The sequence below is a fragment of the Phodopus roborovskii genome, unplaced genomic scaffold, assembly GCF_943737965.1.
Source record: "Phodopus roborovskii unplaced genomic scaffold, PHOROB, whole genome shotgun sequence".
Lineage (NCBI taxonomy): Eukaryota > Metazoa > Chordata > Mammalia > Rodentia > Cricetidae > Phodopus > Phodopus roborovskii.
This window is the reverse complement of record NW_026125488.1, coordinates 51026-64863: the sequence shown is the minus strand read 5'-3', so window position 1 is coordinate 64863 and position 13838 is coordinate 51026. Positions and strand designations below refer to the sequence as shown.

Below are 13838 nucleotides of genomic sequence, written 5' to 3'. Positions count from 1 at the left end.
TGCAGACCCCAGCAATCTGGCTCAGGTGGGAGGAGAAGCCTCTGTCCTTCGCAGTCTAACCCGTAGCCTACACCTAGGAGGCAGACGTGAGACCCAGACAGGCAGTACGGGAGGCAGAACCCAGAGCCCACCGCCCAACCACACGGGAGAGCACGAACAGATTCAGACAGCCTGAGGCCAGATCACCTCAGAAAGTGTGTTTCCCGCCGCTCCTCCAAAGAGGACCTAAGTTCTGGGCTACTGAGTCAAACCTCACAAGGCTTAAGACGCACGGCGACAGGTCCTGGAAACAGGTAGTGAGAGCGTGAACCTTCACCCCTCCTCCCTGCCAGCCCTCTAGCAGAGGGCCCCTGACCAAGCAGCATCAATTTCACACCACAACCTAGCAAATGCGACGGGCGGTGAACTTGGCAGCTACTGCCAGCTAATTCCCTTCAAATGCATCCGCGGTGGCAGAGGAACCCTCACAGCCCATGATTAAAATCGTCCGCTCTCCCATGTATGACCGGACCCACGATGTGATCACGGTGACTGGCGGTGATCATTTATCAGGCGATGTTTTCAGCTCATTCAACTAAGCACAGTAGTTATTTCTAATCACGGACATGAGCCATGAAAGCAAGCTCCACGGCCTACAACATCCCTCCTGATTGGCTAGTGGGCTAGCAAAACTCCAGCTCCTTTGTCGGGGCGGAAAGAAGCAAGAGAGGCTGCCCTGGTTACAGAGGTGAGGGTGAGGTGGTGGACCGGAGTGGCCGCCACCTGTGAAGACTGAGTAGGGCCCAGAAGCTGCACAGATGGCGGCTGGGGAGACGGTTGCTGCAGAGGCAAGAGGTCAGGGGTTCGGGTCCCCAGAAACCACACAAACGGGTGGGTGTGGAGGCCTGCCTGTCTTCAGAAGGCGGGGGCAGATCCCAGGAGCAAGATGGCTAGCTAGCCAGATATTGGTGCGTGTGCTGACTAGTTTTATGTCAGCTAGAGTCATCTGAGAGAAGGGTACCTCAATAGAGAAAAGGACCCCATATGGTCAGGCTGCAGGCAAGCCCAGCCTGTAGGGCATTTTCTCAATTAGAGACTGATGTGGGGGTGGGGCCAGCCCATTGTGGGTGGGGCCGCCCTGGGCCTTTGTTTCTCAGCTCGGTAAGAAAGCAGGCTGATGAACCCACAAAGAACAAGCCAGTACACAGCACCCTCCATGGCCTCTGCATCAGCTCCTGCCTCCAGGTCCCTGCTTGAGTCCCCGCTCTGACTTCCTTCAGCGATGAACTGTATTGTGGAAGTGTGAGCCGAATAAACCGGCTGACCCTCCCATGCAGTGGTGGCACCCACAGTGAGGAGGTGAGGAGCCGAGCCAGCTATTTGCAGAAAACGACTAAAGGATTACATGTGCTCTCAAGTAGTCTGGGAGGAAGGACAGATGAGTCGGGGCCCAGAGTGGTAAACACAAAGCTGGCGATGGGACACGAGGATCATCAGGCACCCCTCTGCAGCCCTGTCTGTGTGTCCGTTTTCCATAAAAAGGAAAATGCATTCAGAGGGTAGGGAGAGAGCTCCAGACAGGAAGCGTTTTCTGGGCAAGATTAAGGACAGGGGCTTTTATTCCCCGAAGCCATGAAAAGGCAGGGGCAGGCGTGGCGGGTGACACCGGCTATCCCAGCACCTAGGAAGCAGAGACAGGGTCGCCAGGGCAGGCTGGCTGCCCGGGTTAGCCAGGATTGCTGAGCTCTGGGTTCAGTGAAAGGCCCTGCTGGATAGACAACGTGGAGAATGATGGAGAAAGACTCCCGTGGTAAACTTCAGGCCTCCTCGCCTGAAGGCACGGGCACACAGACACGCAACACACGCACGCGTACGCGTGCGCGCACACACACACACACACACACACACACACACACACACACACGTCCCTGAGAGCACTGGCCACGCCCCTCCTTGGCCGGTAGAGCCTGTGCGCAAGGCTATGCCATGGGTAGGTTTTACATAGCCCGGGCTGGCCAGAAACTTGTACACAGCTGAAGAAGGCCCTGAACACCTGTTCCCCCTGCCTCTGCCTCCCAAGTGCTCAGGTCACACTGGGCACAGCACCTGCTGTCTGGCAGCACCCCACGGTTCTCCCACGGCCCACCCACCCACGACTCCCCACACCCATGTGCACCTGTGGTAAAGCGCCTGGTGAGAAACACGGCGGCAGGCAGCGGGCGATAAGCTGTCCACCGAGGTGGCCAAGGCGTGAGGCCGGCCTCCGGAAGGCCCGGTGTGAGCGCAAGACGTGGGGGTCAGGGACGCAGCGGCAAAGATGGTGGGCACAGGCTCCAACCCCCTCCCTGCCCTGGACTCAACGGGCCTCCTCAGAAAGCTGGCGGCCAAGGAAGGCCCCTGCCTCCGTGTCCCGTCGGCCTTCCGTTGCATCAGCTGCTAAACGACCCAGTCTTCTCCAAACAGAAACTGAATCTTAAGGACAGCATGACCTGCTTCCCAGGGACGGCGCCCGCCCGAACGCCGTCTCCCCGCTGCACGGCTCTCAACCAAAACTACAAACCCTTACCCTTAATTATGATGTAGGCTCGTGTGAGGTTCACTATAAGAAGCCCTTTATCACTCACGCCCATTCAAGCTTTACTACACTTTATAGCAAGTGAAAAATACGGTAAAACAGCCTCATTTTTCAAGACAATTACCGGTTCGGTAATTATGAGTTAAAGCTGTTATGATGCATGCAGCTTCCCGGGCCGTGTCCTACCATCGCAGAACGTCCGATCCCCACCAAGACCATGAGAGCAGGATGAGACTGTTCCTAGCCCCACGGGCCGTGCCGTTACCAAGGCTTCTACTGTAGAAGGGACACTGGTGCCCGCCAGTCCCCCCTCTCAGCACAAAGCTAACCTCATGAAAGCGGATACCAAAGGGAGACGACTCACACTGCCATCCGCCCCAGACGGGCTGCTGAACACGTACTCCAGCTGGAAGACGATGGCAAATGCTGGGTGACTGACCATCTCCGGGAGTCGCAAGCGGCTTCTCAAAACTAGAGCCTGGTTTCCAGAGCTGGTCGGAAACACAAACCAAGAGCTGTTGGAACACGGGCTCCCGCCCCCACTGGGGGTCCCCTCCCCACAGTGAGCAGCAGCAGTTCAGGGGCTCCATGGGTCTGCTCTGTTCAGCCTACAGTGTTCACTGTGTCTACCACCAGCAACACCTCCAGACTTGCAGAGGAAGCCTGCGTGGGGAGACAATCATGTCACTGAGAGTGGCCACAGAGCTTCCTTCCCAGCACTGACAGCTGACCTCGGCACACCCTACAGTGATGTCTGCCCGGGCGTGGCACATGGGATTCAACACAGAATAGGACATGAAGCTTTTGGGGAAAAAAAAATCCCAGGGCCCATCCAGGTGGTTTGCAAGGGTTCTTCAGACCCTGGACTGGAAGCGTCTAAAGCTCTAACCCCCAAAGCAAAAACAGGGGCTTTCCCTCCTAAGCGTCCAACCCTGAGGTTCTGCCTGATAGGTGTGACTGAGCACAAGGGGAGAGGTAATGGGGAGGCACCCACAGGACAAGCAACCTCTGCATGCTCAGCATCATTTCCCCCTCAGCCCCCGCCCAGCACAGGGAGATACCTGCTCTTAGAAGAGGCGCTGACTCGCCTGCTGAAGCTGGCCGAGCGTGTCAAGGCCACTTCCATCTCGGGTACAAGCACAACCACCTGCGGCCGGTGCACGAAGCCCAGGCCGTTGTGGACACAGACGTGCAGGCGCCTCTCCAGGACCTCTAGTGTGCCGCCCTCCAGCAGGCTGACCCCCTACAAGAGACACGGGATACAGACAAAGGGTCCTACATGCCTGGGAAGGGAGTGGCCAGAACAGACTGGGCGGGCCAAGGCGGGGGTCTACACAATCCCCAGAGCAAACCCACTCAAATGCAGATGCAGGACAGTGGTAACCACTGGCCACGGGCACACCAGCTACATTAGGTATTTCCCGAGCAGCGTGACATTCCCCGGGCAGCACACACCGAAACACAGACCCCTCAGCTCAGCTGACAATTCTCAAGACACGACAACCTGAATGCATGGGCCTCAGATCCTTCGGGAGCCTGGGCGCCACCTGCCTGAGATGAGCACCGTAAAGATGGAGAGGGACCCAGGGGCAGAACACACCCGGGTTCTGCTCTGTCTCTCAGGGGGAAAGCGGGGTGGGAAGAGGATTCGGGCTCAGGCAACAAATGTTAAAGCTGATAGACATGGAGTCTGCTCCAAAGCCACGGCTGGACACCGCAGACCTCCATGTTATCGAGAAAGGCAGGGACCCTAGCAAACGGAAGGTATCCCTCCCGGCTCAGCGAGAAATGCACGGCACAGTGACAGACAGGTGTCCCTCTTGATTGCAGGGTTTGTGAAATTATGTGCCGTTTACTAGCTGATCTTGTTTTCACTGACCATTAATCAGGCTGAACGGGACAAACCTCGGCCTGCTAGTTACAAAAATAAAACACTGGAGATAGGTGGCAAAGGATAGTAAGGCAGTAGAAAAAGTCCCTCCACAGTTATCTGTGAGACCAGCTCAAGCCCGACAGAGCTGTTCTTACAGCAAAGTAAGACGGCAGCAGGAACCGCAGGCAGAATGTGGGTTCCGCTTGACTCTGTTCTCAGCCCTATACTTACCTACCGTAGGGAACAGAGCCAATGAGTCCCCTCATCCATAGGTACACCTCATTAATAACTAGTTGATTATTATTATTATTATTAACAAAATGGAATCAATGGCGTCGCCCACTTGAACAGCCTACACTACACCAAACACCGTTAACACGCGTCACATGGTGTGGTGAGCAAACAGCTCATCTTCATGGGGCAAATGATCCCAAGAGGGAACGAGGGGACAGAGGACATCCCTGATCAGAGAGGAGGGCCAGCTGCCCCGGGTCATAGACATGGGAGAAAGTAAAGCAGTGGCTTCTGGAGAGGCCTGGGTAAAGGCCACGCACAGATCTGCCGGAAGGAAGCCCAGGAGGTGGGCACAGGCACCGTCCCTGTCCAGGTTAAGCTGCAGCAAGGTGAGCTAAGAAATACCTCCCGGAAGTGGTCGCTGACGAGCAGTTCCACAAGTTCCTCCTCAAACTTCTCCAGGGAGGGGTACAGGGTGAAGAAGAGGTCGTCTAAGTGCCACGTGGTGGGCTTCTGGAAGCGAGGCTTCCGCAGGGCATCCCCTGGAGCGGGAAGAGAGCTCAGGTTATCCTCGTGGGGGAAGCGGAGGCCACACTCCACACTCCCACCGGTCCTAACCGGGCACAGCGATTGGAACCTGCAGGCAAGAGCTGCTCAGACAGCACGTCAGAACCCCTGCAGGGCAAGGTGGGCTCAACCAAGCTCACCCAGCGCTGCTCGATCCTGCTTTGACACTTACGGCTTCACCAGGACCACGCCAGCTCTCCGGCCTCTCGCGTTACTCCGCGGCCCTGAAGCATGTGAAGCACGCAGGGATGTGCGTGTGCATGCTACAGACGCTGGACGAAGTACGCCCACAGGTGCCACAAGAAAACCCTCTGCCCTGACCCAGAAGCACCTCCTGGGGCCTCCAGGGGACAGGGAAGGTGACCACTTGCACACTTAGATGGAAGGCCGTGGGGGTCTTAGGAACCCGTTTCAAAGACAGAGAGGACAGCCTAGACTCACTCCCTCCTGCTGAGAGAGAGAGAGAGAGAGGAGGGGTAGATGGAGGGGAGAGGGGGAAAGAGCCAAGCTAACACTTGGTGCCGAGAAAGCCATCAGAAGGGCACCATGGCCTCCTGCGGGAGGGTCAGCCATGTGGGGCAAGCTTCCGTGCCAGCTCCGCCGCCTCACAGCAGCGCGAGTGTGTCTGATGCCACTGAACCTTCCAGTGGAAAACGTTGATGGAGATGCATTCACATGCTGGTGTGCACGTGGGTACACTGCATGTGTATACACGTGTGTGCATGTGTCTGCACATGTGTAAGGATGCATACGTGTTTCGATGGGGATCAGCCTAGTGCCTCATCTGTGTAGGCAAACACTACCACTAAGTTGTACCCAGCAATGTCCGGGTGAAAATCTGGTGTCACCTGACTTGGGGACCCCCTACACTGCAGCCAGAGGGCAGGGGAAGAAGCGCTGTCCTCGTGGAGTCCCCTGAGCCCTAGGACCCTGCTGCCCTGACGACAGAGACAGAGGCTGCCGTGTGGCTGCACTGCGCCGTGCGGCTGCTCCTTGTAAAGCTTCTAGGAAGATGAGGCGAGGAGGTGGCAGGGGCCTGTGGTGGGCATAGAGGCACGGCCAGCACTCAGGCCACTCCAGCAAACCTGGGCCAGACAATAATAGAGAGAGGGAAAGGGAGGGAGCTGGGGCCGGAAGAGGAACGCGAGAGATGGATGTAACCGTCTGCAGACTCCCTTCTGTCCTCTCTACTCAGCAGACTACTGTGTCCCGCAAATTAATTAATTCTGTTCACAGAGGCGCAGGCCGGGGCGTGCTCCGAGCAACCTCAGCACTTCTTCGGGACGGCGTCCTCACCACAGGCTGGAAAGCAGTGTGCCACTCAGACCCTGACCACAGAGCAGGCCACAGACAGACAGAGCCACATGACTCCACGGCAGACAGGAAGGACCCACCGCAGCCTCGCTGTCAGGACGGGTGACAGTCTGGATTGCGTATCTGACCCCAGCCTCGCTGTCAGGACGGGTGACAGTCTGGATTGCGTATCTGACCCCAGCCTCGCTGTCAGCACGGGTGACAGTCTGGATTGCGTATCTGGTGAAAGATGACAACTACTCCTTCTACACTGAGCCCCCACTGACAGCCTTGATGCCACTGGAACTACTCACCATGTGTCTACCAGATTCCCGGGTACCAGAACACTCAAGGCACCCACACACCCAGCCCCCACACACACATTCACACTCACACACACTCACACACACTCACACACACTCACACACACTCACACACTCTCACGTACTCACACACTCACACTCACTCACACTCACACACTCACACTCACTCACACTCACTCACACTCACACACTCACACTCACACACATTCACACTCACACACATTCACACTCACACTCACACACTCACAGGCACACTCACAGGCACACTCACAGGCACACTCACAGGCACACTCACACACTCTCACACTCACACTCACTCACACACATTCACACTCACACTTACACACACGCACTCACACACACAGACATTCACACACACTCACACACTCTCACACGCACACACACACACACATTTCCTAAGGGCCCCTGGGGCACCGAGCAGCTCCTGTGGCCACTGCCCATTGGACATTTCAGAAGGACTGGCTAGCAATGCCCAGCTCCTATCATTTACTGTCCTTATCACTGGATAGAAAAAGTGCTGCTGCACCTCAGGCCACCACACAGCTAAGCAAGGATAGCATGCAAGCCTTCTCACAGTGCTGACCCGACTCTGCGTCCACATCCTCCTTGCCCTCACAAGGCATACACTGCCCAGGGCAGATGGTGGGCCGGCTCTGGGCCATGGGACATTCCAAAGTTCATCGGGCACAGGCTTCGGTGCAAGCGGGGGAAAGCCAAGGTGGGGTCCACAGTGAGGACAGAACCAAGCTCAGGTGGGCTACAAGGGAGGCAGGATGGGGATGGGGGAAGAAGAGAGGGCCACTCCAGAGGCTGCACCCATGTCCAGCAGCACAGGCAAGCAGAGGGCCTGGCTCAGGCCAGTCACAGGAAACAGAGGCCCCAGCTGCCAGAACTTAACAGCACAGAGCCCAGCGAGGAGCTGAGCAGAGATGCTGCAGCTGTTACAGGAGCCTCTCTCATCCCTCCGCCAGACCACCCAAAGACCGGTAACCAGAGCAGGCCAGCCCATAGGAGAAGAGCGGGGTCTGGCCAAAACCCTCCACCCGCTTACGAGGGCAGGGAACATTTTTTAGGAGTGTAACTGAAATGAGAGAAGGATTGGGAACCAAGCTCGGAATGGACCCCAACTTTGCTTGTGGACCTGAACCAGCTCTCTCTCTCTCTCTCTCTCTCTCTCTCTCTCTCTCTCTCTCTCACACACACACACACACACACACACACACACACACTCTGCAGTGGGAGCCAAGTTCCCACAGAAGGCCCTCCTGTGCAAGCCACCCCAGGGACCCACTGTGAATGTCCCATCAGCACACAACCCATCTCTGCTCCTGGGAAGGACACATGTATGCAGACATCTGACAAAATGGCCAGTCCCAGAGGACTACTGTCATTCAGCAAGAGATCACAGGGCTGGGCTCACCAGAGGCCACTCTAGCAACAGGTGCCATCCCCAATGGCTGGTGGTCTTGACCAGGCCCTCGGGTAAGCAGGGAGTGTCCCCTGAACCACCTTGCCCGAGGACGTTCACTGCGTGTGCAAGCACACGCCAGGGATGGTGCGGAAATACTGTGAGCCACAGTTTGAGGGCTGAAAAGCCATTTCAGTGGATGGGCAGCTGGGACACAGAGAACCTAAAAGCAGGAAGCATACTGGATCCTTCCAGAGCCGAGCACGCCAACAACCTTGTCACCCACATTTGTTACGCTGGAGCCCATCCTGAGAACAAACCTACACATGTACTGTGACCCTCGCTACGTGCCTCTTCAACAACACAGCTAAGGCAATGGTGGGTGACAACCAGTTCCTCTGGAGGGATCACCCTGGTGCCACATAACCCAACCTTACACGGCAACAGCACAGGAGAAGGCTCCGTTGGTAGGAGCTGAGATGGTGGCAGAGCCTGGTACTCCTGGAAGGGGCCTGGGCTGGAAAGGAAGCACAGCCCCATGGCCAAACCCATCAAGGGCCCAGGGCCAGGACCGTAACCATGACCCTGCTCGGCACAGCGGCAAGGAAGAAGACCCCAAGCACAAAAGCCACCGTGGCAGGGTGGAACCTTCTAGCACAGATCGTAGAGGACTAAGGAGGCTGGGTGGGCTTGGGAATCCCTGTGGAGAAACCATCTCTGGGCCATGTCTTGTGACTCTGCAGGCTCTGGAGTCTGCAGGCCAGAGTCTGAAGCGTGGCTTTGCCGCCTCGCTGTTTCCCAGCCTTCAGGGGGCCGGGGCTGGAGGGAGTACACCTTCACTATTGCACTGAAGAGACTGCACAGCAAAGCGGCCGGAGGCTCGGGGACACAAAGCTGCTGGTGGTGGCCTTCTCTGCAGGGTCAAGGGTGGACGGGACAATGTTTACTCTTAGCCGTGGGGACAGGAAGCGTGGGCGTGATAGCACTTCTCAGGGAAAGGTGGTGAGCAGGCTGGAGGCTATGACACGCTTCCTCAGAGTGGGACTGAGCGATGGGTGTCACTCACCGTCACCTCCTCCTCCCACCACGCCACCAGGGCACACTGCTCAGCTACCAAGGCACATGAGGGCAGCCCAGCCACCTTCACCCGTCAGGGCGAACCCAGGTCCTCCGAGGTTTGAGCCCGAGCCAACCCGGGCTCCCAGTGGCGAGATCCAAGGGCAGCTCACCTGTGTCCCCGTGAGGAGGCAGGAGGCCAGGGATCAGCTGGAGGCCAGACACCAGGAGATTCTCGGGGAGCAGGTGGAAGGCTGGCTCCAGGGGTGGGTGTGGCTTCAGGGTGTACTGCAAGCTAGAGTTCCCCATCACTGTCAGGTGTTGGCTCTCTGGGGGGAGGAGCACCAGACAGGGGCTAAAACCGAGAGGGTTTCCAGGCAAAGAGCTGAGACCCAGAAATTCAGAACCCACGCCGTGAGCAGATGGATTGTTTTCCTGAGGAATGACACCAGGCGAGGTAGGGAGCGCTCGGGAAAGTCGGGACGTGGAGATACATGCCAAGACCGGGCTGGGCTCTTACGTTCTATGGGATCCTGGAGAAGTGGGTGCAGAAGGGCTCTGGGGGTGCCGTGGTACAGCCTCAACCTGAAAGACAGAAGAAGCTACAAGGTGAGCTGGGGGAGGCGGCTAAGTGAGATGCTCTTACAGAGAGGCTGGGTTCGATTCCCAGCACCCATGTCGGTGGGCTCACGACCACCTATATATAACTCTAGCCCTCTTCTGGCCTCCAGGGGCGCACACATGCACACACAATAATAATAATAATAATAATAATAATAATAATAATAATAATAATAATTTAAGCTAGAAAGCAACAGAAATAGCCTAACTGAGAAGTCCCCGGAAGACAGTATCCAGCCCCCTTCCTGGAGCCACATCTTCACCCAGGCATGGCATTCCCATGCATGTGTCTGGCATGTCTGCAGGGTGTATCTAGTTAACACACTGAGCAGAGACTGCTCCTGGCATCTGTTGATGGAGGCCGTGGGCACTGCCAAGAATCCTACAGCGCACGTGATGGCTCCACGGTGAAGAGTGACCATGCCTGAGTGAGCGGCTCCAACACGAGCAACTCAGATCCAGAGCGGTACAGTGTGAGCTTGAACCCTGGTCGGAGTTTGTGTAACAGGCACTGTCACCTGCTGAATGATGGCTATCACATAGTTTACGTCACACGGCTGGCTCTCGTGCACAGGTGAGTGGGTAAGCCTGCATAAAATCCCACACAGTGCAGGCGACAGATCAGGCCTTGGGCCCGTGTACACGCCGGATCCAACCCAACACTCGCCCAGAGCTGGCTCTCGCTCCAAGAAAAGAACAACCCTTGGGCTAACTTAGAATCAGCACCAGACATTGTTACAAACATAAAATAAAGAATAATTAAATCGAGAGAGAGAGAGAGGAAAAGAGAAAAGGTACCGTTTGTCCTGGGCAGCAGAGGTGGGAGATTCTGGTTTATTGCCAAAGATGCGAAGAATTCCAAACCCACAGGACAGCACCTGCAGGGAGCCATCCCTCTTCCTGCCTTCAGTGACCACTTCTACCACAGCCACGATGTTCGGGTGGTTCAAGGTCGTGTGGAAGTAGAAAGGCTGTGAGAGAAAGCAGAGGCGCTGAGGGAGGCGGTATCAGGCAAGGTGCTGCACGGGGGGGGGGGGGGCAGACGCTCTGACCCTCACGGGGGGGGGCAGACGCTCTGACCCTCACGGGGGGGGGCAGACGCTCTGACCCTCACGGGGGGGGGGGCAGACGCTCTGACCCTCACGGGGGGCAGACGCTCTGACCCTCACGGGGGGGGGGCGCTTGACCCTCACGGGGGGCAGACGCTCTGACCCTCACGGGGGGGGCAGACGCTCTGACCCTCACGGGGGGCAGACGCTCTCCTCTCCAGACCCTCACAGGCACGGGGGGGGGGGGCGAGGGGAACACGGCGGCATCACAGGCTGCGGAGGTGCAAGCTAGGGAAGTGGCGCTCATATCCCAGAAACATACCAAACACCAGGAGGGTGTGACTGCCCGCTTGCAATTCCAACCCTGGAAGCCAGACATGGGATCCCCAAAGCAAGCTGGCCAGCGAGATGAGCCATATCAGTGAGCTCTGGGTTTGGTTGAGGGACTCTACCTCAGTGAGTAAAGTGGGAGAAGCTAGCCCTAGTTCTTGTTTGGGTTCAACGGACCAAGCCACACTTCCAATGTCAACCTAAGGCTGCCCAATGCACCCAGACACATGTATACACCCACACAATATGTGTACACACATATAAACATGCCTCCACATACCACACACACACATATACACACACACCATACACACACATACACACACACCACACACACCACACACACACACTACAGACACACACACACCACACACACACACACACTACAGACACACACACACCACACACACACACACACTACAGACACACACACACCACACACATACACCACACACACACATACTACAGACACACACATACACATACACACACACCACATACATATATACACACACACAGACACACACACACACACACATACCACACACACCACACACACACACACACTACAGACACACACACACAGACACACACACACCACACACATACACACACCACACACATACACACACCACACACATACACACCACACACATACTACAGACATACACATACACACACACACACACACACCACACATACATATATACACACACACAGACACACACACACACACACATGCACCTGGTTCGATGCACCTGTTTTCGGTTCTAACTGACCACAGCTCAAGCGTAAGAGACAGAGGTGGAGCTAGGGGTTGGGCTTGCCAATCATGGAGCCTCATGTCCACGCCCTGAGGAGTAGCCCCGGCTTCCATATGCCACCACCTTTCAGTGTCTGGGTGTCTAGCCCCACAGCTGAGCACAGAGACGCCCCCTGCAGACAGTGCCAGGCCAGGCAGGGCTGAGGCCGGCCAGTGCCTTGTGATGGAGATTCGGGCTAACACGCCTATTAAGGAGTCATTACCATGGTGTCACCCAGAAAGTGCTTACTGTAATCACAGACTGTCAGCCAGGATAACGGAGGGTTGCGTTAAAACATCAGCCACAAACTATAAATTGTTATTCTATTATCTTTTATTGCAGAATGATGAAATAATGACCACTTAGAGCTGACAGGTGGCTGGACGGAGCAGAAATATGCATCAGGCTCTGCAGAGCCCTGCTGGGCCACTGAACCTGTCACTGCCTCGCCCGTGTATTTACGCCCGCATGCACTGGTTTTATGGGTCCCACCCTCCTTCTCTCTCGGCACTAAAACAAACATTTACGTTCTCACAGGAAGCAGTAGGCACTGCCCATCTTGGAGGTCACCTTGAAACTGCTCCACCTGAGCAGTGGGGCAAGCCCAAGAACAGAAAACCAAGGACAACATGCCGCCATTGCCGCCATTGCCGCCATTGCCGCCAAGACAGTTACCTTTTGGGGGGGGGCAATGCCCAGAACAGAGCTTCCTGTCTCAGCCAGCTCCAGCATCTTTCATCAGAGAGCCAGCCTGATGGTAACAGGCTGGAGGAAGATGATCCGGGTTCAGTCCCATCGGCCTCATTCCTGGCTCAGAATGTGCTCTTTCCCAAACATCATTTATTGTCTGTCCTTCCCCTATGCGAACCATGCTAAAGAAGTCATGAGGAACCCGGGAGACACTTCAGCCTTCAACAAGTCCAAGGCCCAGAGGCTTTACAGAGGGCGGGCTGGGCAGCTACAGAAATGCTTGCATTGCTCAGGAGCAAAGAGCTTTGAGAAACTGGGGAAGCAAACGCCTCCCTCCCAGGGATGCACACACAAACACAAGCTCAGCTCCGCTGTTTGTCTGGATCACCTGGGCCTAGAAGCACACTCTCCCTGGCCCCCCACCCCCGACCACCCCAGCCTTTCCAGCACGCAAAAGGCTTGGGCAAAATCCCAGACAGCACATGACTGAGTGACACCTGTGAACAGACCTCCAAACCAGGACGATTTAATTAGCATAGCGTCATGCATTTTGAGGAGAAAACTCCGAGTGTCAACTACAGCAGCGTGATTAAAAGTCTGAGTCAAGGCCCATCAAGTCTTCCCCCCCCCCCGCAAAGAAAGTCACCGCCAACAGCTCTCTCACACGCACACTGGCCAAGGCTCCTCTCTGGCGGGGTAAGCAGATTAATAAATCATCTCAGTGAGCCTGTCCTGACGCCTTCACCTTCAAAGACAAACAGACACCACTGCCTAGGGGCCGGCTTTCCATTTCTTGCCCACAGTGGCAGAACCGGAGATGGCTCTCACAACGTTGCCTCTAAGAAGCTGGACTTGGCAGGCTCTGCTGACAGCTAAGTCGTCCTGCTACCCCTGCTCACAGGGCCGGCAGAGAGCTGAGAAAAATCAAACCAGCATCGTGCAAAGAGGCGGTTCGAAACAAGCCAGAGGCTGGGGAGGTGGCTCGGTGCATAAGAGTACTAGCCATGCAAGCACGA

General features: G+C 56.2%; 1 protein-coding gene across 1 annotated transcript in view; it reads right to left on the bottom strand.

The window, feature by feature from the left end:
• Window positions 1-13838, bottom strand: part of LOC127215598 (nephrocystin-4-like) — a gene marked incomplete at its 3' end in the record, with an annotated part of 52417 nt that overhangs the window by 23808 nt on the left and 14771 nt on the right. Inside the window, 6 exon segments of the mRNA XM_051176001.1 lie at window positions 2919-3045; window positions 3616-3797; window positions 5067-5203; window positions 9503-9658; window positions 9850-9914; window positions 10749-10921. Coding sequence (XP_051031958.1) covers window positions 2919-3045; window positions 3616-3797; window positions 5067-5203; window positions 9503-9658; window positions 9850-9914; window positions 10749-10921 — 840 coding nt within the window.